General features: G+C 41.4%; 1 protein-coding gene across 1 annotated transcript in view; it reads left to right on the top strand.

Annotated features, from left to right (window-relative positions):
- Positions 1–27,985, top strand: part of LOC138353389 (uncharacterized) — a 236,178-nt gene that overhangs the window by 92,738 nt on the left and 115,455 nt on the right. Inside the window, exon 2 of the mRNA XM_069306394.1 lies at positions 6,542–6,678. Coding sequence (XP_069162495.1) covers positions 6,543–6,678 — 136 coding nt within the window. The 5' untranslated portion in view covers position 6,542. The remainder of the gene's footprint in view (positions 1–6,541; positions 6,679–27,985) is intronic.

The raw sequence follows: 27,985 nt of genomic DNA, 5'->3' as shown, positions 1-27,985 counted from the left end.
ACCTAACCTAACCTATATTTATTGGTAAGGTTAGGTTAGGTAGCCAAAAAAAGCTAGGTTAGGTTAGGTTAGGTAGGTTAGGTAGACGAAAAAACATTAATTCATGAAAACTTGGCTTATTAGGCAAATCGGGCCTTGAATAGTAGGCTGAGAAGTGAGTTCTGGCTATTAGGTACGACATATATATATATATATATATATATATATATGTATATATATATATATATATATGTCGTACCTAGTAGCCAGAACTCACTTCTCAGCCTACTATGCATGGCCCAATTTGCCTAATAAGCCAAGTTTTCATGAATTAATTGTTTTTCGACTACCTAACCTACCTAACCTAACCTAACCTAACTTTTTCGGCTACCTAACCTAACCTAACCTATAAAGATAGGTTAGGTTAGGTTAGGTAGGGTTGGTTAGGTTCGGTCATATATCTACGTTAATTTTAACTCCAATAAAAAAAAATTGTCCTCATTCATAATAAAATGGGCAGCTTTATCATTTCATAAGAAAAAAATTAGAGAAAATATATTAATTCAGGAAAACTTGGCTTATTAGGCAAATCGGGCCTTGTATAGTAGGCTGAGAAGTGCGTTCTGGCTACTAGGTACGACATATATATATATATATATATATATATATATATATATATATATATATATATATATATATATATATATATATATATATATATATATATATACATATATATATATATATATATATATATATATATATATATATATATATATATATATATATATATATATATATGTCGTACCTAGTAGCCAGAACTCACTTCTCAGCCTACTATGCATGGCCCAATTTGCCTAATAAGCCAAGTTTTCATGAATTAATTGTTTTTCGACTACCTAACCTACCTAACCTAACCTAACCTAACTTTTTCGGCTACCTAACCTAACCTAACCTATAAAGATAGGTTAGGTTAGGTTAGGTAGGGTTGGTTAGGTTCGGTCATATATCTACGTTAATTTTAACTCCAATAAAAAAAAATTGTCCTCATTCATAATAAAATGGGCAGCTTTATCATTTCATAAGAAAAAAATTAGAGAAAATATATTAATTCAGGAAAACTTGGCTTATTAGGCAAATCGGGCCTTGTATAGTAGGCTGAGAAGTGCGTTCTGGCTACTAGGTACGACATATATATATATATATATATATATATATATATATATATATATATATATATATATATATATATATATATATATATATATATATATACATATATATATATATATATATATATATATATATATATATATATATATATATATATATATATATATATATATGTCGTACCTAGTAGCCAGAACTCACTTCTCAGCCTACTATGCAAGGCCCGATTTGCCTAATAAGCCAAGTTTTCATGAATTAATGTTTTTTCGTCTACCTAACCTACCTAACCTAACCTAACCTAGCTTTTTTTGGCTACCTAACCTAACCTTACCTATATATATAGGTTAGGTTAGGTTAGGTAGGGTTGGTTAGGTTCGGTCATATATCTACGTTAATTTTAACTCCAATAAAAAAAAATTGACCTCATACATAGTGAAAAGGGTTGCTTTATCATTTCATGAGAAAAATATTATAGTAAATATATTAATTCAGGAAAACTTGGCTTATTAGGCAAATCGGGCCTTGAATAGTAGGCTGAGAAGTGAGTTCTGGCTACTAGGTACGACATATATATATATATATATATATATATATATGTCGTACCTAGTAGCCAGAACGCACTTCTCAGCCTACTATGCAAGGCCCAATTTGCCTAATAAGCCAAGTTTTCCTGAATTAATATATTTTCTCTAATTTTTTTCTTATGAAGTGATGAAGCTACCCATTTCATTATGTATGAGGTCAATTGCTTTTTATTGGAGTTAAAATTAACGTAGATATATGACCGAACCTAACCCCTGGAAACACAAACCGAAACTGTCTCTATTTTCCGCTTGTTACAACTTGTAATAAAGTTGGTACATCTTGGCTTAACGTGTTTATGACGTATTAGAACGTTGTTACAGCTTGCTATATTGGTTGTTATAACTGGTTAGGAGGTGTTAAAACTTGTTCGAACGTTGTACCAACGTCGTAGTTTCGGTGTGTGTTTGGCGGGAACCAACCCTACCTAACCTATCCTAACCTATCTATATAGGTTAGGTTGGGTTAGGTATCCGAAAAAGTTAGATTAGGTTAGGTTAGGTAGGTTAGGTAGTTGAAAACCAATCAATTCATGAAAACTTGGCTTATTAGGCAAATCGGGCCTTGCATAGTAGGCTGAGAAGTGCGTTCTGGCTACTAGGTACGACATATATATATATATATATATATATATATATATATATATATATATATATATATATATATATATATATATATATATATATATATATGTCGTACCTAGTAGCCAGAATGCACTTCTCGGCCTACTATGCAAGGCCCGATTTGCCTAATAAGCCAAGTTTTCATGAATTAATTGTTTTTCGACTATCTAACCTACCTAACCTTACCTAACCTAACTTTTTCGGCTACCTAACCTAACCTAACCTATAAAGATAGGTTAGGTTAGGTTAGGTAGGGTTGGTTAGGTTCGGTCATATATCTACGTTAATTTTAACTTCAATAAAAAAAAATTGACCTCATACATAATGAAATGGGTAGCTTTATCATTTCATAAGAAAAAAATTAGAGAAAATATATTAATAAATATATTCAGGAAAACTTGGCTTATTAGGCAAATCGGGCCTTGCATAGTAGGCTGAGAAGTGCGTTCTGGCTACTAGGTACGACATATATATATATATATATATATATATATATATATATATATATATATATATATATATATATATATATATATATATATATATATATATATATACACATATATATATATATATATATATATATATATATATATATATATATATATATATATATATATATATATATATATATGTATGTTTCATTGAATATGACCGCATATTCTGTATTTATTATTTTCTGGTTTAGGGCTTCTATCCCTCTAACTATTTTCTTAGCATCAGGGCTTAATTGAAATAGGAGTTTTCCAAAACTCATTTTCGTACTTTTAAAGTGAAGAAAAGAAGTGATTTACTATAGAGTGTATTACACTTATTTATATAATTTGCACAACGTTTCGAACCTCCATGGTTCATTCTCAAGTGAACAGATCTTACAGATCTGTGCCGGTGGGGAAGGGGGTTCAAATAGTTTCGGCAATCACTTCCGTATATCCGGTCGTGATGGTCAAGTGGATTAAGGCGTCCTGTAGTTACCAGTTGCATTGCTCCTGGGAGTATGGGTTCGAGTCACTTCTGGGGTGTGAGTTTTCAGTCGCATATAGTCCTGGGGACAATTCAGGCTTGTTCACATATATATATATATGTTGTACCTAGTAGCCAGAACGTCGTACTCGGCCTACTATGCAAGGTCCGGTTTGCCTAATAAGCCAAGTTTTCTTGAATTTATATATTTTTCAATATTTTTTCTTATGAAATGTTAAATCTGTCCATTTCATTATGTATGAGTTAATTTTTTTTAAATTTGAGTTAAAAATAACGTAGATATATGACTGAACCTAACCAACCCTACCTAACCCAACCTAACCTAAACTAACACAATTATGTCAATAATTTATGTTCTTAATATAATATAATAATAATTCAAATAAACTAATTGGAAACAATTTATTGAAAATGAAGAAAATCACTCGGCCTATTAGGCAAATCGGGCCTTGCATAGTAGGCCGAGAAATGCATTCTGGCTACTAGGTACGACATATATATATATATATATATATATATATATATATATATATATATATATATATATATATATATATATATATATATATATATATATATATGTATATTTATATATTCATGTACAGCAGCCAACGAATTGGTAGGGCAGATCCTACCAGAGCGTATGAGAGAGACAGCGGGAACTTATGATCAAACGTTCATCGAAGCAGCCAGACAATGGGACACCATTGCACACCCTCAACCCCGACCACAAGTCCCAAAAGACCACAAGCAGGCCCACTGGGATAGCCCCATAATGGAAAAGACTGTCACAACAATGATTGACAACGCTGATGCTGAAAACAAAGCCCGCCTCCTAGCGGTAACAGCACCCCACGCCGGGGATTTTTTTATTTGCTGTGCCGAATGCAGCCCTGGGAACTCGCCTCAGTCATGACGCTCTCCGCATTGGAGTTGCCCTTCGCCTTGCCGCCCCCATCCTCACCGAACATAGGTGCGTCTGCGGAACTATGTTTATGCGTTATCTAGACGCATAAACCTAACAATCCCATGAGACCTATCATCAGTTCTGTGGGATCCATTTCTTACAAACTCTCCAAATGGCTTACCAAAATCTTGTCCCCATTGTTAGGAACTATCTCCTCTTCTCATTTGACAAATTCTCTTGATTTAGTTAACAAATTGAATAGAGTTCTTGTCACTCCTGATGTAAAGTTAATCAGTTTTGACGTTTTTCCTTGTTCACAAAGGTACCGGTCGATGATATTCTCGATTATCTTGCTCGTGAACTAATGAGCCATATCTTACCTCTTTCTGCTGATATTACTGTCAGTCTTGTTAAGTTGTGCATTAAAGAATGTAAATTTACCTTTAATAATGAGTATTATTTACAGACTTTTGGAATGGCAATGGGGAATCCTCTATCGCCATTGCTCTCAAACCTGTACATGGAATTCTTCGAAAAGAAATTTGTTTCAAAAATAACTCCTGGAATCATTCCTTGGTTTAGATGTGTTGATGATATCTTGTGTATTTGGCCTTCAGATGTAAACACAGACAAATTTGTAGCCAAACTTAATGACCAAGTCACCTCCATAAAATTTACTATGGAGATTGAAATTGATAAATGTTTGCCATTCTTAGATTTGCTTATTCATAGGGAAAATTCTTCATTAAAGTTTAGTGTTTACAGAAAACCTACGAATAATTTATCTTATGTTCATTATTTTTCAGGGCATAGATACAATGTAAAAAAGTCAATTTTTTCTTCAATGTATCTAAGAGCTCTTCGAGTTGTGAGTCCAGAATTCTTAGACGAAGAATTTAAGAATATTGATTCGATTGGTCTTAAGCTTTGTTACCCACTGAATTTTTTGGAAGTTTGTCGTAACAAAGCACGTCGTACATATTATAATAATGTATGCAGTGAAAGGATTCGCCCAAAGAATGTGTTATGTTTCCCATATTTCTCTGGGTTTGAGAATATTGTTAAGGCCTTGAAACTTTTTAATATAGATGTAATGTTTAGCTACGAAAACACTGTTGGTAAGCTATTAGTTAGGAACAGCCCTCGTAGTGATAATTGCGTCATTTATAAAATGCCTTGTAAGGAATGTAATAAGTTCTATGTCGGGCAAACATCTAAAGATTTAAAATGTAGAATATCGCAACATAAATACTCTGTAAGACATGGCCAATTGTCTAATGCTTTGTTTGTTCATTTGTCAGAAAAAGCTCACCAAATTGATTGGGAGAGTGCTTCTTCAATAACAAATTGTAAAAGCACCTATAACAGAAACATAATTGAATCTGCTTTGATACAAATCACCAAAGAAAGTAATTTAAATATTAGCAGCGGTCTATATAACTTAGATCCATTTCTAATAGATCAGCTAAAGGGCGATTTAAGTAGGATCATTGGAAAACATTTGTCTAACTAATTCATTGTATATATTTACCTCTTTATGTTATAATTACCTATGTATTGTGCTTGTATGTCTGCTGTATCAGATGGGCCATTGGGCTACATCGGATGGGCCAATTGGGTGGATCCGATGGGCCAATGGGCCGTCTGCGTTGTCCAAGTATTGTACCTCACCTTACTTCACCACTCTCTCCTGCCTATTTATACCCATCACTCGATCTGTAAAATCACTCCTTCTGAAGATGTATTTAATATACGAAAGTACTTAAGGAAATTCCTGTTTCATTTTCCTCCGTGGTCTGACATTGTCACATTCTTAATCACGTGTTTATTTTCGTGATATACACACATATATATACATATAATCCTAGCTAATCCTACTTAAAGAAGGGGATAGGCGTCTACCCCAACCATCAATAGGGTGGATATCGCAACTCACCTTACAAAGTTGGGTGAGGTGAGCCGCAAGCATCTGGCCCCAACTTAGATCAAACAGATTCTCTCATAGATATAGATGAGATCAGGTTGGGAGTGGGTCTTCACCATATTAGTTTTGGTTAGATCTATTTTGTGTTATATTTAAAATGTAATTTTGTTGCCTTACCACATGGTGAACTTTAGTCTCATTATATTAAAATAATATAATAAAGTTGAATGTCCCATCGCTATGCTTTTCGTGGTATACCAAACAGAAACACGTTATTTTGTAATGTATGATAATATATATAATTCAAAAATACTCTTCTATGTGGCAACATTATAATACAGGATAATTATAACTACTGATATTTGTCCACAGGATGATGATACCGCTCCGCAGATGTCACGCCCCGCTCCAGATCCTCCTCTTCTCTTTTGTTCTGTTTTTTGTTGCCCTTGTTTACTACATCACTATTGATCAGCAGCAGTTAACAACTCTAATGGTCTACGTCCCAGGTAAGTTGTCATACCTGACACATTGCTTCTGTGATAATGCTCAGCAAACAATTTATATCTAGAAAATAGAATATTTTGCTTGTCCAAGATTGAAAGTAAGACGCTAGCATTAGCCTAATCCGATTTTGTAGGGTGAATGGCTTGGAGTACGGAACTGTCATAGACTGATTAAGGACGATCCTTTATTTATACTTATTTATTTATTTATATTTTTAGATTTATATCGTTCTATTAAGAGGGGACTTGAACCCAATAGTGACCCCCCCCCCCTTCACAATAAAATCGGTAGAAGTTTTCTGTCCGAATCTCTAGATTTCTTGACTCAAAAACGATGAACGTGAATTCAGTATTACATGTTCTGAGAGAGGTTACCTTGCGATGATTTCGGGGCTCAAAGTCCCGGCGGCCCGGTCCCCAAACACGCCTGGAGAGGAGCAGAGACAGACATAAAGAAGGGGAGAGGGAAGGAGAGTTGAGGAGAGATAGTATAGAAAAGGAAAGGGAGAGTGTAGAGAAACAGAGACGGCACCACTCCCGTGCCAGGTAAGTCCACTACGGGCTCACCATAGCCCGTGCTACTTGCCCCGCTCCTGTGCCAGGTAAGTTACGGGCTCACCATAGCCCGTGCTACTTGGAACCTGTTCCGAGTAGCTGAATCTATAACAACAACATGTAGAGAAAGGTGGAGAAGGTAGAAACTGGAGGAGATGTGAAAGAGGAGAAAATTGGAGGAAGAGAGAGGATATTGGGGAAAATGTTGGAGAGAAGTGATTGGAGAAAAGGGAGATTTTGGGAAAGAACACAGAAGGAAGAAGACAGTTAGGGAAGATGTGGGAGAAAGGTTGTTGACAGAGAGGTGTAGACGAGATGGAAAAAAGAGGATAACGGAGAAGAGTTGAGGCTGAGGTAGAGTGAAAGAAAGAGAGAAAGGGGAAAGGACAAAAAATAGGGTAAGGGAAGAAAAAGTTTTTTTGGGGGGGGGACGGAGAGAGGGGGTAATTGGAGAGGAAGGGGAAATTCAGGGGAGGGGGAGATGGGGTTTTGGAGGAGAAGAGAGGAAGGAGATAAATAAAGAGAGAAGGGGAGATATAGGGGCAGGGTGAGAGGGGGGATGAGAGAGGAAAAGGGGGAGGGAGGGGATTGTGGAGAGGGTGGGAAAAGTGAGAGACTGAGAGAGAGGGAGAGGAGAGAGAAGGGGGATGTTAGGTTAGAAGAATGGAGAGGGGGGCCGAGATGAGAAGAATGAAGGAGGGATAAGGATAGATAGAACATAAGAATGAAGGTAACTGCAGAAGGCTATTAGCCCATACGCGGCAGCTCCTACTTATATCCACCCAGTCTCACTCATGTATAAGTTTAACCTACGATTGAAACAATCAAGGGATCCTTCTTCTATTATGTTACGCGGAAAATGGTTCCACACATCATCAACTCTTCTACCGAACCACTATTTACCCAGGTCTTTCCAAAAAACAAATTTATCTAGTTTATTCCCCATTGTTTCGTGCTCCGTCTTGTATTGATACCCCCCCAACACCCCTTCAATATTCCCTTTGTAATGTCCACTCATCCACCTGCACACGTCTCTCATGTCTCCCCCAACTTCTCGCCTTTTCAGAAAATGTAATTCAAGCCCTGTCAATCCCTCCTCATATGACAGGTTTCCAATTTGCAGGATCAACTTCGTCATCCTATGCTGGACGCGTTCTAGTGAACCTATATCCATTCTATAGTATGGAGACTAAACTAAGCTGAATAATGTAAATGGACCTAACAAGAGCAAGGTATTGCTGAAGAACAGCACCAGGTGTCTTGTTACTAACGCTTCGATAAGTAAATCCCAGTGTCCTATTTGCCCTATTATGAACATGTATGCATTCATTTTTGGTTTTAAATTCTTACCAATCATAACTCCCAGATCCCTTTTGCAATCTTATTAACATCTAGCTCGTTTCCTGTAACTCTATCATCATTACCTAGCCTTAAAACCATACATTTGTCAGCATTAAAAGATAGTAGAGAGAGGGGAGCAGGGAAGAGAGATGGGATGGGGAAGAACTGAACTATTTGGGGAAAGTGCCAAGCCATCACGACTATATAGCACGTGGAAGGGTTCAGGATAAGGATTTGGGATGGGACGGGGGAGGGAAGGAATGGGGAAGAGAGGCCCGGGTGCAGCCGAGTACCTTGTGAGAAAAGTCTAACTCTCAATATTAATAATAATCAAATAAATTGAATACTAAGATAACTCCGAAGGACCACCTCCTTTTATATAAAAAGAAGGAAAAATATATTAATGTGAAATAACCCAAAGAACCAGTGTCCTATGGACCTAGATTAAATCAATCAAATATTAAGGGCTTTAAATGCACTGTAGTTACAATTAATTAAGGAGTAGACTTAACACATAAATCTGAAGGGTTACATACTAAAAGATAAATATATCCCTAGTATTATTTCAGCGCTGGTTCTACACTGAAGTAAATAGTTAGAAAATTAATGAATGTAAATTTATCTAATTACACATGGAAATATTATATACATGCATAATAAATGAATAGCACATGTATAAGTAATAAATCATGGAAATAAATCTATTAATAATGTGGCTAAATTACCTGCGAAAAATTAGTATGAGGGTTTAGCTGTAAAGAAGACTTCACAACGCTTATTTCACAGCTCTAATACTCGTAGATGTAAACTCGTTGTCAAGGTTATTGTTGAGAACACAGGGCAATGGGAACCGCATGGAGGGGAAGATTATCTCAGCTTGTCCTCACGATCCATGCTGGAATCACAATAAAATTGTAGAAAATGCCTAGGCTAATAAATTATTCCACTATTCATTAGAAAAAGTGGGGACATATATATGAGGGAAACTAACGTGGGTTTTGTGGTCTTCCTGTTATGTGACGACGAGCAACCTACATGTTAATTTATGTGTGCACACTGAAATAATTAACGTAGGAACTTTTATACTTATTACGCTCGCCGGGACCGTGTCTGCTAATTGTAGGAGTAACGTTCGCTGAAGCAGAGGGTCGGATTACGGTATAAATATAAACTCCTAGACACGAGAATTAACAGCAGTATTGCCTGCTTGACTACGTTGTTCTCTCTGTAATAGCGTCCATGTTGCAAGCCTGTCTGTGCGTGAGCCAAAAGTGACGCTCTCCTCCTTCCCTTTCACTCGGATACGCATGCGCAGAACATTCCAAAGTGATCTCGAGCTTAAAGTATTTTATTTACTGGTAATTAATTAGGGAAGAAAGGAATCGTGACAGGTACTGATGTCATGGATAAATATATTAAATCATAATACCTCTTCTCACAAGGCAATAGGTTTTATTAACATTACACAAAATAAAACGAGAAGGGTCAACGTGTATTTATTTTACATCGCAGTAATATTCACTCTTATAATCAATCTAAATGACCGAGTTCAGTACTCAAAGGTACGCGAAATAAATAAACTCTTTCATAAAGAATAATACTTAGAAAGAAAAGACAATTAACTGGACTCTACAAAATTCCAACAAAATGTGGAAGATTTCATGTTTCAGCTTGACGCTACCTCCCGGCGTCATGAGGGCTAGGAAGGATCTGGCAAATATTCCCTTCTATAGAAAACATTAATTATGTTAATTCTACGCATTAGTGATATTAGTAAATGCTAATATTAGTAGCTAAAGGAGAATAAACTGATAGTTATTTCCAACATAACTCAAAGGGAGGTGTGGGAAATTTAGGGTCGCAGTTCACTGTTGAGTACTGACGTACCTATCCCAACCCGGAAATCATAGTAAAAGATTAGTAAGTTAGTACGTTAGTACGCACGTAACGTATGCCCCGATTCTGCTATAGCAGATAACACTACAAGTCTTCATGGGAACATAAATTAGTGTAATAACATTAAAGTGTTACATCATCTAAAAACAAGAACTTTCTAAATCTGCATTGAATCTATGACTTGTGTCTTTATGACTTGTAAGGGTTAAATTACTCAGTCACAGAAGGATTCTGTAAACTCCGAAATATTCAAGAATAGATGGTATTAATGTATAGGCTGTGTTCCACAAGAGTACACATGAAAATAAATTATAAATTTTAATCTTATGATGTCATTCAAGATCAAGACAACTTTGAATCTACAGTGGGATCACTGTCTAGGGTCATAGTAACTTGTAACTATTGAGTTACTGGACATCAACCCAACTGTATCATCATGATCGACTCAAAATCGAATGATAAATTAACTGCAATTATTCAGAATTAAAGTATTGCTGAAGTTTCAATTAACACTGTTGAGTAGCGAATCTAGATGGTCGTGCGCTCTGTTGACCAGTATCATTGTCTTCTGAAACTGGTGGTAAAGTTGACTCTGTTGAACTTTCATGTTCAGCTAATTCTAGAGGTTTTTTATTGTTGCCGCCGGAGGCGGCTAGTTTATTGTGCACCCCCATACTCATCCTGAGAGCGGTAGCGCAAAAAGCATTACAGAGATGCTTTTTTGCATTTATTATACAAAATTATATATTATTTTTGTATCTAGAATTAAATTCAAAATTTAATTCTAGGGGGTACCAACTTCTTCTGTGTTTTCAAGGTAGTAGTGCCTTGACACAAAACCTTTACTATTCGTAGGATACCTTGACGATTTGGGTGAACAGCGACAATCTTCCCTATAAGCCAATCTGTCCTGGGTCCATCACTGTCGACTAGCATTAGGTCTCCTGGTTTCAGTTGAACTAATGGCTGAAAAGTGCAAATCCACGCGTTCACGACAACAGTATCCACCAAAACTGAAACATACAAATGGAGGACAGGCGACAAATCTCGAACAAATTTACCCTTAATCTTACAGACTCTCTTCCAGATGTGAAGGAGAGTGGTATCAACAGAATCGGTGGAGATGTAGGATCTTCAATTTTCACCTTTAGTTATATGGATGGCCATGGGCCACCACACTTGCTTTCCGAAACTGGATAAAAGATTCAAATGTATTCTTGCTATGTTGCCCTATCTAGGTCGCATACTTACAGTGAACAGCTCAAGCACAGTCTCTATTACAACAAGGGACACACTTCCATGGGCCACAGAAGGCATTTCAAGGGTCAGGGGCAAAGATCGGCGTCTATTAGGCAGTCATGAAAATGAAGGAAGGCTCACGGGAGACAGACAGGAGACCAGGAACGGAAGAGTCACTGGAAGAGTGAAAAATATCAGTCTATCTCGTCAAGCCTCCACCTCTTCTCAAAGAGGGAAAGAGCGAAGAGGACGAAAGGAAAAGAATGAAACGAGGTTTTGGAAATGATCAGTTATGGGATTAATGAAAGACTCTCTATGCCAGGTCTATATATATGAATCAAGAGCATATAGATAGAGCTATGTAAGAAAAACTGCGAGAGCGACAGACAACTAGAGTTAGCTGGACCATATTTCACGAGACAAAGGAGAAGAGAGGACGAAAGATCCTAGAAGACTGCTCTGGTATTTGTAAGGAAATCGCACTTGATGGGGTGTTGACAGTAAAAATCCCCTAAAAGGAGTATAAGCTTCGGTAGTGGTCTAACAGGTGGAAAGAGAAATCATAACACTTGCATAGAGATCAATGGAACAGATGGTATTCATTCATAAAGATACGAGAGGCGGTTGAATGATCATGTGACTAAAAAAGAAGGGGAACAAAAAGAACATCGTTCTGGATCAAAAGAACAAGGACGTTTTTTACCAGAAGAAGCTGGGGAACATGAGTGAGATGCTTACGTTTGTAAGTGAGTGCCACAACTGTGGTCGTGTTGTAAGGGTACTGTGAAATTTGATGACGTTGTCTCAACTGGAGAGAGAGAGAGAGAGAGAACAAGAGTTGGGTGGAAAGTCAATATTGGAGGGGAGGACTGAAAAAAGGAAGATGGAACCGAGCGTCAGAGGGTCCAATAGATGATAAAGAAGAGTGCAAGACACGAAAACAACTGTCAGGAAAAGGCTGGGAAGGAGAGGTGTAGACGCTGCCCGGTGACATTAGAGATTGCAGTATTGTCTATCAACAACAACCTTTTTTCCCACCCGCAGACTCAGATTGTAGGCGGGGGGGGGAATGAGTGATTGTGTGTCAGGGTGGTTCAAGGCTTGCAAACGGTTTTGGACCCCCCGAGGATTGGGAGAGATGTGGAAACAAGGTTATTGATTGGAGACTTCTGAAAGTGCCTAATGAGATTCATCTCACATCACAAACTTGCCATCCTACAGCTTCACATACGTCACAGATAGATCAGTAGACTAGCCGGAACAAGAAACAGGAGCTGCAGTTAAAGCAGGAAACTCTGTAAATAGTTGGAGACTCTCAAATGGATGTTCGACTTTACAAACAGAGATGCTAGCTATTCAAAAGGCTTTGAAGCGTGCTCTTGCTGAACACCGACAATATGTTACCATTCATACAGATTCGAGAACCGTCATTGAAACCTTGCAACAAGAACACATATGTGATAACATACATCTGATCACAAATGTCATATCATTAATGCAAACACTCAAACGACAAGGCCGACGGGTACTTATCTACTGCGTGCCAAGTCACGTAGGAATAATAGGAAATGACATTGCAGACGAAGCTGCAAAATTTGCAACTAAGAGAAGAAATGTAGACATTTACTTACCACAGAGTCTACCACAGATTAAGAACGTAATTAGAAACAGAGCAATGCAAAAGATGTACAGTGACCACAACACAGCAGTTGCAACATTAGGATCTGCGGGTTGGTACAAGAATTGAACCAACTACGAACCACTTAGCTTGATGAAAGGGAGCAGTAGAGCAACAGAAGTACACTTACATCGCATCAGGCTTGGATACCCATGTGCATGGGAAATAGGGTTACAGGTTCCGGAAGATGAGAGGAAATGTCAGCACTGTGGAGAAATGCCCGACAGACCACTGGAACATTATCTAACACAGTGCACAGTTACAAACCCATTAAGATTTCAACTTAGATTCAACAGAGCAGAAGAAGTTGTTAAACACATATGGCAAAATCTTACTTAAGCGACCATACGATTCATAAATTCTCATACTCCGGCCAAGAAAAAACAGAAACAAGCAACACTTAGTGGGCCAGCCAGAGGCTTTAGGCCCGCGCAGGAATATCCCTGCAAAAAAAAAATTCTCACATCAGTATTTTACTTAGCACAAAAGTATTAACGATAAGAGTTATCAATATCTGCATTAATGAGGGGACCTGACAGCTGAGTGGACAGCGCTTCGCATTCGTTGTTCTGAGGTTCAGGGTTCGATCCCCAGTGGAGGCAGAAAAAAATGACAGAGTTCCTTTCACCCTGTTGCCCCCTGTTACCTAGTAGTAAATAGGTACTTAGGAGTTAGACAGCTGCTATGGGCTGCTTCCTGGGTGTTTGTAACAAAAAGAAGGCCTAGTCGAGGACCGGGCCGTGGGGACGCTAAGCCCCGAAATCATCTCAAGATAAGATGATAAGAGTTAAAAACAGTACTATCAATGACAGATAAATTACTTGTTCACTGTTCAGGTCCGTAAGTAGTTTGATAGACTGTACACACACTAACTAGCTCTTAAACAGTTATTGTAAATAAAAAATGTTTTATTAAATAAATATGACAATATTAAGTTATATCATTTAAGCAAGATATTAAAACTGATTAATAGATTATTTAGGTTAATATTATCACTTGATTGAACTTATTAAACATTAGATTAATATTTATTTATTACTACCTGTATCCGGCCATGCATTGCTGTGGCTCAGTAAAGCACATACACCTGCCTTCCAGCCCTCCCCACCATTCACCCCTCCCCCGTCCCCTCGTCCTCCCAACTATTCCTTACTCCCCCATCCCCTCGTCCTCCTAAACACCGTCCCCTCGTCTTCCCCACCATCTCCCTCTCTCCACATCCCCTCGTTCTCCCTACCATTGCCCACTTCCCTGTCCCCTTGTCCTCCCCACCATTCTCCATTCCCCTGTCCCATCGTACCCACCATCCCCAACTCCCCCGTCCCCTTGTTCTCCCTATCATTACCCCCTCCTCCTCCCCACCATCCCCCCAACTCCCGTCCCCCTCGTCCTCCCCCACCATTCCCCACTCCTTCGTCTGATATATTCCCAAATGATCTGATGTTCCCATCACTGAAATATAAGAAAAACAGTTAAAAAACAAATTGAAAATAATGAAAAAATACCAAAAATAGATTATACTCATGAAATAAACGGTATGGTAAACAACACACCTAATTCCAATGCAATGTCACACAAAATAATTAAATCAAAATTAAAAAACTCGAAATCCATGAAAATTCAATTTATCAATGCAATCTGAAACGTTGAAATGGAATCGTAACATATTTACTATAGCATGTGTGTTGCTCTTATGTGCAACAGATGGCACTATTTTTCAAAAAAGCATGCTTATACCTGTCACTGGTGTGGCATCTATACCTATACTCACGAAATGAATATAAGGATGGTAAACAACACAGCTCAATTCCAACGCAATGTCACACAAAATAATTAAATCAAAATGAAAATAAATCAAAATCTATGAAAATTAAATTTGTCAATGCAATCAGAAACATTGAAATGAAATCGTAACATATTTAGTATAGCGTGCATTGCTATTACATGCAAAAGATGGCGCCGTTTTAAAAAAACATGCATGATTTTACCTGTCACAGGGGTGGCATCTATATAGCAGAGATATAAAAACACACGCGTATTTGACTGGAACGTTGTGTCAAAATTTCAAAGCAATCGGTAAAGAACTTTTGGAGATTACAGCATTTGTTGCTCTTACGTCCAACAAATGGCACTGATTTTTTTTTTAAAGCATGTTTTTTTCCTGTCACAGATGAGACATGTATATAGTAGGTATATAAAAACACGTGCCTATTCGAATGCAATGTTGTTTCAGAATTTCAACAGAGATAAAGAGATTTCACAATTTTACTGGTGATTTCAAGATTTCACTCACATGAAAAACACTTTTTTTTTATAAAAAAAAAAAAACATATTTTTTCAAATCAAAATCAAAAATCAAAATCAAATCAAAATGAAATAAATCGAAATCTATGAAAATTCCATTTATCAATGAAAACGGAAACATTGAAATGGAATCGTAACATATTTAGTATAGCATGTGTTGGTCTTTCGTGCAACATATGGTGCAGTTTTTCTAAAACGCATGTTTTTACCTGTCACAGGGGCATCTATATAGTAGGTATATAAAAAAAAAGACGCGCCTATTCGAATGCAACATTGTGTCAAAATTTCAAAGCAATCGGTAAAGAGGTTTCGTAGATTTCCCTCACATGAATAAAACATGAAAAACACCATTTTAAAAAAAATTACCGTCACAGGTCTGACATCTATATAGCATGTATATAAAAACCCGCTTGGATGCGAATTGATCGTTGTGTGAAGATTTGAAAGCAATCGGCGAAATTTTTTCGGAGATTATCGATTGTGAACAAACGAACATTTACATTTTTATTTACATAAATTTATTACTGCTGTTAATGGATTAAGATAATTAATATTGTCGATGCTTACTTTTTATTTTGGGGCTTTCCCTGCATCTTAACGGCTAACAGTAATTAGATATGATTTAGGCTATATCACAATGCAAATTGGCCAATTTATCATAACATAAGCTCTTAATACTTAACCAAACTGAGAACCAGAGCAATGAGTCTACTCTAGACTTAATGATCACTCTTAACGTGACAGCACTCAGTATTTTTATGATTTAGATGCCAGATTTGCTTGAAGGATAGAAAGCACGCAGTAGCAAAGGATAATTTAAGATTGAGACATGTGTGGTAGCGTGGTCGAGTCTCTGAACATGTGAGCTCACCCTCCACTACATATACGGAGAAGTTCTCTAATTTAAATAACAGTTTTTATCGGTAAATAATACAGCACCTCTATGAGTATTTTAAGGTACTATCACTGTGATTAGATTTTTTTTTGGTGCGGGATTTGGTCCCTTTAGAGATCCTGAAAAACCGTCACATTGTTCACAGCTTGGAGACAAACAAAACGTAACACTGCTCACAGATTGAAGACAAACAAAACTAACACTGTTCACATCTTGGAAGACAATTGTGGGATTAACATGTGTACGTCTTGACGATTATTTTGAGATAATGTAAGTTTATAGGATTAATATAATGATGATTAAGTGTAATTTTGATGAGATTAAGTTTTTAGTTAAGATTGTGAAATAACGCCAAAAGAAATCACATTCTGCTGACCAATCAGTTTGTTGGTGCTTGGTTATGGCCTACGTGGCCTACTGTATGTAGGCATACAAAGCCTACATGACCATAGTAGTGTAGACAGTATAAATATGATGCAGGATGAATAAGGTTTAAACATCATTTCATTTATTATAAATATTTGCATGGTGGAATTTTCCACATCTTGTGTGGGGAAAGAACTGGCACAGAGTCCATATTTTAGGGCTGACATTAACCATCTATGTTCAATTACTCCCCATCGAATTGATAATATGTAAAGCGCAAACTTTGTTTGCACCTCTATGTGGCTGTCTCTTGTGGACGAATGCGCCTGTTTGGTGTCTCAGCGTCATTTGTAGTTAGGGATGCTCGGGTCTCCCAGAATCTACCTGACCTACTGAGTCCATGTGAATTAGTTTGTCCAATATCTCCGCCCACTCCGCCCTCGGCCACCTCTTCAGAGCAGCAACTCTCTCAAAGTGATCGAAGAAACTTTCGGCTTCACTAGGCACAAAGACCGGCAGGTCTCGTTCCCTCACTCGTCGGTCTTCCTGTGGCGGCGGAGCAGGTGCACCTAGTCCTAGTTCAGCTCGCTTCAGCTCCACCTCCTGGTTGGCTTCTATTTCCAATTGTCTCAGCCAAACTTCTCGCTCGTGTTCTTCCCTGCGTAGCTGTGCTTCTCGCTCTTGTTCTTCCCGGCGTAGCTGTGCTTCTCGCTCTTGCTCTTCCCGGCGTAGCTGTGCTTCTTGTTCCTCACGCTTCAGCAGTGCTTCTCGTTCCTCACGCTTCATCTGTGCTTCTCGCTCCTCGCGCTTCATCTGTGCTTCTGCTTCTCGCTCTTCTTTGCGCTGCTGTGCTTCTCGCTCTTCTTTGCGCTGTTGTGCTTCTTCTCTCCTCAGCTGCGCTTCTGCTTCTCGCTCTTCTTTATGCTGCTGTGCTTCTTCTCTCCTCAGCTGCGCTTCTCGCTCCTCTCTGCGCTGCTGTGCTTCCAGCTGCAGCTTCATTATTTCCAGCTTAATGCTGTGCTTGCTGCCGCTGGATCCCCTGCTGCTTCCACCAATGCTCAGGTGTTCACCCACACTGGCAGGTGTTTGGGGCCGTTCCTCCCCCAAAGCTTCGTCTCGTGCCCTGAGCTGAGCCATTATCTCTACTCTTCTTTCACCAACTCTGGCAGATCTCAGCTTTATTCCAAAATGATCCGCTATTGCCTGGAACTGTGCCTTGGTGCACTCTTCCAGCACCTGTTCATCTGGAGTGTCAATAAACTTGGTTACTTTATCATCCTCTATCTTGTGCTACGAGTGTTAACCTGCACCTGATCTCTAACACCACTGCCAAGTACCACCACTGCAAACTTTATTTCGATCGAAATCCTGGCAAGGTCGCCAATGTTGGGGTTTACTACTCTATTCTTACTCTGGGGTGAGCATTAGTTATGCTCAAGGTCGCTCACCGTAGCCCTGCGGGTCTTCACTCGATCCTCACGGCGCCACTGCACGCCAGGAGAGTCTCCCAGTCAATCTCAACGGCCTCTGATTGAGAAGGAGTGGGAACACGACTCGTTCACTTGACTGTCATGTGCCCTCCCCAACAATCGGGCTCTACGGTTAACCACAAGGTCGCCAACTGGTGTTTTAGGTGGCCAGTAACACCTCAGTGGACTGGTTGAATTAGTGGTAGCCTTGGCAAGGTCACACTCGAAAGATCAGGAATCAGACAGGTACTTACTGTTATCACTCTTTGCTTTCCAGTATAATATAGCCACAAGATCAATGGAGGGGATGATAAAAACACAAAGGTGATTTTGTATTTTACTTAAAATGTATGAAAGATGTCACAAGGCCAAACAATAATAAATAAATCAACTGATCCTGGCTGTGGCCGGTAGTTCCCACGAATAGTATGCACTCACTAAGTGGCAACACCTCCCCTCCTCGTCAAGTGTCAAGAACAGCTGATCGCCTGGCCCCGCGCGAAAGCTTATTGCTTGTTTTCTACATTCACGCGCGCTGTTTCTTTAAGTTCTCCAATATTACTAGAAACTCACACACTCAATATTGGCACAAATAGCACGTATTACTTAGTTACACTATACTCGGGCTCAAACAGTCGTTTCTACAATCATTGCTACAATGACTCACTGTAATGGTTTTCACTGTCCTTCATTCAATGACATATTATGAAGTATTAAACACTGGAGTTTTCAGTACTTTCTCTCGTGGGCGATAATACAATAATTCACTGTACTCTCAAATGATTAATCACTGCATGAACATAGACATATATAATGCATATAAATCAGTCCTCAATAAATGTTAAATAAGTAGTTTCTGGGTACATAGCCTAACTTCCAAATACTGGCATAATATTATATATAATTTATCACTATATGTTCACATCAAAATCTGTAGAAAGATATACAATACACAGTAAATTTATCACTTGTTCCTGGTGCCTGTACACACCAATAATAAACATAAGAATTATAAGTACTCTTGATAGTACTACACGGCAAACTGGTGCCTGGTGCCTGTGACACGGGTGAGACTTGCTCACGACATATAAAATCCTCAGGCTAGATAATATAGCCGACTAACATAGCTAACTAAAGGGGAATGGGGAGGGAAACTAGAAACACCTACTTCAACCTATCCTCCGATGAGAGTTGAGATGTAGCTCCTGGTCCTCGTGTCGGGAACGCCCCCACACACACGTTGTCGTGTCCTACCGGAACCTCTCGTCGTCCCACCGTTTAGCGCGTCGTCTCCGTGCCTTCTTCCTCTGCAGGTCCGTGCTCCTTCTCTGCTTCTGGTAGGGTTGGAGTCGGTCTCCTGGCCGTCGTCTTCTCCCAGCAACGGCTGCCGCCTACGTCTCAGCTGCAGTCGTCCGGATTCCCAAATAGTCCTCTCCTTCCTCAGCTACCCAGTGGCTCTGTCAGCCACTACGCCGTCACGAACTGGTGAACTGCCACAGACGTCACATACGTCACTGCACGGCTTCACTGCTTCTTGCACAGTACCTGACTGGAGCACTTGTTGCTCAAATAACCGTCGATTCCCTCTCTGGTTCAACACATAAACTAGGGAAGACCTCTCAGAGTACTGGCCGACTTCAGGTGACGCGTAAATCCACGGGAGCGGGAAACAACTGTCAAACTGACAGGACCAATTGTTGCACGTCCAACCTCTTTGACGTGTCGTGTCTGACTGCTGGCGCCAGCGCGGCGCGCGGCCTGGACCCCCTTCCTTCGTGACGTCATTTTCGCCACGGGAAGTTTTCATTGGCTCCCGGTGCCACATTGCTGTCGGTGACCAATCCGGTGCCACTGACGTCACACGGTTTTGGCGGGGAATCAGGAAGGCCAGCGCCATCTTGGCTTCCTAAAGGGCCTATACCACAGGCCAAAATATTACTATTTCACAAATTTCTCGGCTCTCCGAGAACACTTCACTCTCTCCCATATATCAAATTGAAGCCTGCTACGTAGAGAACGCTTGGGAAAAGTGGACATGACTCTTACTGCAGGCGTGGGAGAATTATAAGGGGGGAAACACCGTCACATACCCCTCCCCTTAAAATAAGAGTCATGTCTGGTTAGTGTATGCGGGATAGGGCATCCGCTACTACGTTGTCCTTCCCCTTGATGTGCTTGACTTTGATCTTTGTCAGACTCCCAGTGTTGGTGAGACGGGTGCCGTCCGCCCTGGACCACTTTCCTTCCTCCTCCGGGAGTTTTCGGTCCCCCTGTACACACAAAACCGTCTTCCGCTGGGGTTCTCGGGACACCGTTCCGTTCTGCCTGGCGGCTCTTCCTTCCACAGTGAAGAAAGGTCTCAGGCGGTCCACGTGACACACCTGTTTCTTTCGGGGTCTTTCCGGCTTCCCAATCTCGTACGACACTGGACCCAACCGTCGCAGCACTTGGTATGGTCCCTCGAACCGCGTCTCGGTCACCCTACCTTTACCTGGCCGCAAAACCATCACTTGGGATCCGACCTGAAAATCCCTCTGCGCAGCTCTCCTGTCGTACCACTCCGACATCTTACGCTGCGCCTCTTTCAGGTGTTTCCCAGCCAGTTCCTTCGCTCAAGTGAGACGTTCTTTGAACTTCTGGACATATTTATTCACCGTTCCCACGGTCGCTCCTGGTGTCCATCGTTCCTTCATCATGAATAGCATGGCATATATAACATAGATAAATGGAAAGTAAGCCTTCTCAGGACCCACACGTCCTCCTTTGGCCTCACTAATCATTTCGGGGAACTCCTCCTGCTGCAACTCTCCGAGACGAGTGCGGTCTGCCCCTAGAGAACTGGTGAGGGTCACCTGCAACTCACCATTCGGGCTGTCGTCGCCCTCCGCTCGTTCTCTGGGTCCTACGAAGAGGTGATCTATTCCCAGGCTGTCGGACGTCTCCTCAGCCCCATCAGATCCACAACCTCCTTGTTCTTCGCGTTGTCTCGGTATCACAGCACAAACTGGGATCGCCACCGGTGCGATTCCCTTCTCGCCCCCACAGGCGTTCAACTCTCCACCTGTCTGCTTGTATTGTTCTAGGCACTCTTCGCCCTTCACGAGATGCGGGAGGACACATCCTCCACACGCGTCATTCCCCAAGATGACCTGCGCCTCCATCTTGGGCATTGATGTACAGACTCCCACCACTAGGGTCTGGCAGCCATAGTCGGAATCCAAAGTTACCTGGTGTAGGGGCATCCTCATTGGGCCTCCCACAGTGGTCACACTTGCCACCCCCACACTGGTATTTTTGTAACCCTCGGGGAACAGGGTCTCACTCACCAAGGTAAAATCAGCCCCAGTGTCTCTTAGCATCTTCACTGGGATGGGGTCTGCGTCCCCCATCCTTACGGTTCCTTGACACACGAACGGGTGAACTTTCTTCTCCCCATTCAGCACGGGTTCATCCCGCACTCTCTCGGTCCTCTGGTCCTCGAACATCACTAAAGCAACGTGTCCCCGCTGCTTAAAGCGTCTGCACTCCCGCGCGACGTGTCCGATTTTTCCGCAGTTGTAGCAGCGGACCCTTGGCGGAGACCATCCGCCACCGCTCGCCTTAGCACTGCCTTCAGAGGCCGTCGCTCCCTGTGTCCTTCTCGCCCCACTTGTCGTTTCCTTCGTTGCAGTCACAACTCCCGAGCTCTCAGCTTGGTTCTCCTCTATCGGCTCTACAGCACCTTTTGTTCCTCTGTCGTCCCATCTCGAGTTGTGGGACTTGGGAGAACTCGTTTCTGTCCTCCATCCATCCGTCCTCCTATAATTCCTACTGCTTCCGGAGTACACGGGTGATCGGTGCTGTCCCTCTCGGCTTGGGCGTAGTGCTTCCTCTAACATGTCGGCTCGGTCGGCTGCGGCCCTCAGGTTCTTTATGTCCGCCTCCTTTACCCTCATCCTGATCTCAGGAGTGAGCACGGACATAAACTTTTCCATGACCACTAGTTCCTTGACCTCTTCGACCGACCTCGCTCCTTCAGAGTCCAGCCACTTAAGGAACTTTCTTTCCATGTGCCTCGCCGTCTCCGCATACGATTTGCCTGGCGACCGGGTACATTCTCTAAACCTCTTCTGGTAACACTCCGGCGTGAGCTTGAAGGAACGGAGCACAGCTCGTTTTACCGCATCGTAGTTGGTGCATTCTTGGAAGTCGAGCATAGTGAAGGCTTCACGAGCTTCACCTGTGAGCCTCCCTTGCACTAACTCCGCCCACTCCGCCCTCGGCCACCTCTTCAGAGCAGCAACTCTCTCAAAGTGATCGAAGAAACTTTCGGCTTCACTAGGCACAAAGACCGGCAGGTCTCGTTCCCTCACTCGTCGGTCTTCCTGTGGCGGCGGAGCAGGTGCACCTAGTCCTAGTTCAGCTCGCTTCAGCTCCACCTCCTGGTTGGCTTCTATTTCCAATTGTCTCAGCCTAACTTCTCGCTCGTGTTCTTCCCTGCGTAGCTGTGCTTCTCGCTCTTGTTCTTCCCGGCGTAGCTGTGCTTCTCGCTCTTGGTCTTCCCGGCGTAGCTGTGCTTCTCGTTCCTCACGCTTCAGCAGTGCTTCTCGTTCCTCACGCTTCATCTGTGCTTCTCGCTCCTCGCGCTTCATCTGTGCTTCTGTTTCTCGCTCTTCTTTGCGCTGCTGTGCTTCTCGCTCTTCTTTGCACTGTTGTGCTTCTTCTCTCCTCAGCTGCGCTTCTGCTTCTCGCTCTTCTTTACGCTGCTGTGCTTCTTCTCTCCTCAGCTGCGCTTCTCGCTCCTCTCTGCGCTGCTGTGCTTCCAGCTGCAGCTTCATTATTTCCAGCTTAATGCTGTGCTTGCTGCCGCTGGATCCCCTGCTGCTTCCACCAATGCTCAGGCGTTCACCCACACTGGCAGGTGTTTGGGGCCGTTCCTCCCCCAAAGCTTCGTCTCGTGCCCTGAGCTGAGCCATTATCTCTAGTCTTCTTTCACCAACTCTGGTAGATCTCAGCTTTATTCCAAAATGATGCGCTATTGCCTGTAACTGTGCCTTGGTGCACTCTTCCAGCACCTGTTCATCTGGAGTGTCAATAAACTTGGTTACTTTATCATCCTCCATCTTGTGCTACGAGTGTTAACCTGCACCTGATCTCTAACACCACTGCCAAGTACCACCACTGCAAACTTTATTTCGATCGAAATCCTGGCAAGGTCGCCAATGTTGGGGTTTACTACTCTATTCTTACTCTGGGGTGAGCATTAGTTATGCTCAAGGTCGCTCACCGTAGCCCTGCGGGTCTTCACTCGATCCTCACGACGCCACTGCACGCCAAGAGAGTCTCTCAGTCAATCTCAACGGCCTCTGATTGAGAAGGAGTGGGAACACGACTCGTTCACTTGACTGTCATGTGCCCTCCCCAACAATCGGGCTCTACGGTTAACCACAAGGTCGCTAACTGGTGTTTTAGGTGGCCAGTAACACCTCAGTGGACTGGTTGAATTAGTGGTAGCCTTGGCAAGGTCACACTCGAAAGATCAGGAATCAGACAGGTACTTACTGTTATCACTCTTTGCTTTCCAGTATAATATAGCCACAAGATCAATGGAGGGGATGATAAAAACACAAAGGTGATTTTGTATTTTACTTAAAATGTATGAAAGATGTCACAAGGCCAAACAATAATAAATAAATCAACTGATCCTGGCTGTGGCCGGTAGTTCCCACGAATAGTATGCACTCACTAAGTGGCAACGCCTCCCCTCCTCGTCAAGTGTCAAGAACAGCTGATCGCCTGGCCCCGCGCGAAAGCTTATTGCTTGTTTTCTAGATTCACGCGCGCTGTTTCTTTAAGTTCTCCAATATTACTAGAAACTCACACACTCAATATTGGCACAAATAGCACGTATTACTTAGTTACACTATACTCGGGCTCAAACAGTCGTTTCTACAATCAATGCTACAATGACTCACTGTAATGGTTTTCACTGTCCTTCATTCAATGACATATTATGAAGTATTAAACACTGGAGTTTTCAGTACTTTCTCTCGTGGGCGATAATACAATAATTCACTGTACTCTCAAATGATTAATCACTGCATGAACATAGACATATATAATGCATATAAATCAGTCCTCAATAAATGTTAAATAAGTAGTTTCTGGGCACATAGCCTAACTTCCAAATACTGGCATAATATTATATATAATTTATCACTATATGTTCACATCAAAATCTGTAGAAAGATATACAATACACAGTAAATTTATCACTTGTTCCTGGTGCCTGTACACACCAATAATAAACATAAGAATTATAAGTACTCTGGATAGTACTACACGGCAAACTGGTGCCTGGTGCCTGTGACACGGGTGAGACTTGCTCACGACATATAAAATCCTCAGGCTAGATAATATAGCCGACTAACATAGCTAACTAAAGGGGAATGGGGAGGGAAACTAGAAACACCTACTTCAACCTATCCTCCGATGAGAGATGAGATGTAGCTCCTGGTCCTCGTGTCGGGAACGCCCCCACACACACGTTGTCGTGTCCTACCGGAACCTCTCGTCGTCCCACCGTTTAGCGCGTCGTCTCCGTGCCCTCTTCCTCTGCAGGTCCGTGTTCCTTCTCTGCTTCTGGTAGGGTTGGACTCGGTCTCCTGGCCGTCGTCTTCTCCCAGCAACGGCTGCCGCCTACGTCTCAGCTGCAGTCGTCCGGATTCCCAAATAGTCCTCTCCTTCCTCAGCTACCCAGTGGCTCTGTCAGCCACTACGCCGTCACGAACTGGTGAACTGCTACAGACGTCACATACGTCACTGCACGGCTTCACTGCTTCTTGCACAGTACCTGACTGGAGCCCTTGTTGCTAAAATAACCGTCGATTCCCTCTCTGGTTCAACACATAAACTAGGGAAGACCTCTCAGAGTACTGGCCGACTTTAGGTGACGCGTAAATCCACGGGAGCGGGAAACAACTGTCAAACTGACAGGACCAATTGTCGCACGTCCATCCTCTTTGACGTGTCGTGTCTGACTGCTGGCGCCAGCGCGGCGCGCGGCCTGGACCCCCTTCCTTCGTGACATCATTTTCGCCATGGGAAGTTTTCATTGGCTCCCGGTGCCACATTGCTGTCGGTGACCAATCCGGTGCCACTGACGTCACACGGTTTTGGCGGGGAATCAGGAAGGCCAGCGCCATCTTGGCTTCCTAAAGGGCCTATACCACAGGCGAAAATATTACTATTTCACAAATTTCTCGGCTCTCCGAGAACACTTCACTCTCTCCCATATATCAAATTGAAGCCTGCTACGTAGAGAACGCTTGGGAAAAGTGGACATGACTCTTACTGCAGGCGTGGGAGAATTATAAGGGGGGGGGAACACCATCACAATATATATATATATATATATATATATATATATATATATATATATATATATATATATATATATATATATATATATATATATATGCAAACAAGCCTGAATGGTCCCCAGGACTATATACAACTGAAAACTCACACCCCAGAAGTGACTCGAACCCATACTCCCACAACTGGTATGTACAGGGACGCCTTAATCCGCTTGACCATCACGACCGGACATAAGGAAGTGATAGCCGAGGCTATATGAACCACTTCCCCGCCGGCACTCGGATGGTAATCTTGGGCATAGCATTTTATCAAATCACCTCATTCTTTGGGGCACACGTGAGGAACACAAATGCAAACAAGCCTGAATGGTCCCCAGGACTATATACAACTGAAAACTCACACCCCAGAAGTGACTCGAACCCATACTCCCACAACTGGTATGTACAGGGACGCCTTAATCCGCTTGACCATCACGACCGGACATAAGGAAGTGATAGCCGAGGCTATATGAACCACTTCCCCGCCGGCACTCGGATGGTAATCTTGGGCATAGCATTTTATCAAATCACCTCATTCTTTGGGGCACACGTGAGGAACACAAATGCAAACAAGCCTGAATGGTCCCCAGGACTATATACAACTGAAAACTCACCAAGATTACCATCCGAGTGCCGGCGGGGAAGTGGTTCATATAGCCTCGGCTATCACTTCCTTATGTTCGGTCGTGATGGTCAAGCGGATTAAGGCGTCCCTGTACATACCAGTTGTGGGAGTATGGGTTCGAGTCACTTCTGGGGTGTGAGTTTTCAGTTGTATATAGTCCTGGGGACCATTCAGGCTTGTTTGCATTTGTGTTCCTCACGTGTGCCCCAAAGAATGAGGTGATTTGATAAAATGCTATGCCCAAGATTACCATCCGAGTGCCGGCGGGGAAGTGGTTCATATAGCCTCGGCTATCACTTCCTTATGTCCGGCCGTGATGGTCAAGCGGATTAAGGCGTCCCTGTACATACCAGTTGTGGGAGTATGGGTTCGAGTCACTTCTGGGGTGTGAGTTTTCAGTTGTATATAGTCCTGGGGACCATTCAGGCTTGTTTGCATTTGTGTTCCTCACGTGTGCCCCAAAGAATGAGGTGATTTGATAAAATGCTATGCCCAAGATTACCATCCGAGTGCCGGCGGGGAAGTGGTTCATATAGCCTCGGCTATCACTTCCTTATGTCCGGTCGTGATGGTCAAGCGGATTAAGGCGTCCCTGTACATACCAGTTGTGGGAGTATGGGTTCGAGTCACTTCTGGGGTGTGAGTTTTCAGTTATATATATATATATATATATATATATATATATATATATATATATATATATATATATATATATATATATATATATATATATATATATATGTCGTACCTAGTAGCCAGAACGCACTTCTCGGCGTACTATGCAAGGCCCGATTTGCCTAATAAGCCAAGTTTTCCTGAATTAATATAATTTCTCTAATTTTTTTCTTATGAAATGATAAAGCTTCCCATTTCATTAAGTATGAAGTCAATTTTTTTTATAGGAGTTAAAATTAACGTAGATATATGACCGAACCTAACCAACCCTACCTAACCTAACCTAACCTATCTTTATAGGTTAGGTTGGGTTAGGTAGCCGAAAAAGTTAGGTTAGGTTAGGTTAGGTAGGTTAGGTAGTCAAAAAATAAATAATTCATGAAAACTTGGCTTATTAGGCAAATCGGGCCTTGCATAGTAGGCTAAGAAGTGAGTTCTGGCTACTAGGTACGACATATATATATATATTATTTATATATATATATATATATATATTTATATATTATTCATATATATATATATATATATATAAATATATATATATATATACATATATATATATATATATATATATATATATATATATATATATATATATATATATATATATATATATATATATATATATATATATAACTGAAAACTCACACCCCAGAAGTGACTCGAACCCATACTCCCAGAAGCAACGCAACTGGTATGTACAAGACGCCTTAATCCACTTGACCATCACGACCGGACATAATGAGGTGATAGCCGAGGCTATATGAACCACCCCACCGCCGGCACTCGGATAGTTATCTTGGGCATAGCATTTTACCAAATCACCTCATTCTTTGGGGCACACGTGAGGAACACAAATGCGAACAAGCC

This window comes from Procambarus clarkii, chromosome 57 (assembly GCF_040958095.1).
Source record: "Procambarus clarkii isolate CNS0578487 chromosome 57, FALCON_Pclarkii_2.0, whole genome shotgun sequence".
In the NCBI taxonomy this organism is placed as follows: Eukaryota; Metazoa; Arthropoda; class Malacostraca; order Decapoda; family Cambaridae; genus Procambarus; species Procambarus clarkii.
The sequence above is the reverse complement of the archived record's forward strand: the minus strand, read 5'-3'. Positions and strand labels throughout refer to the sequence as shown.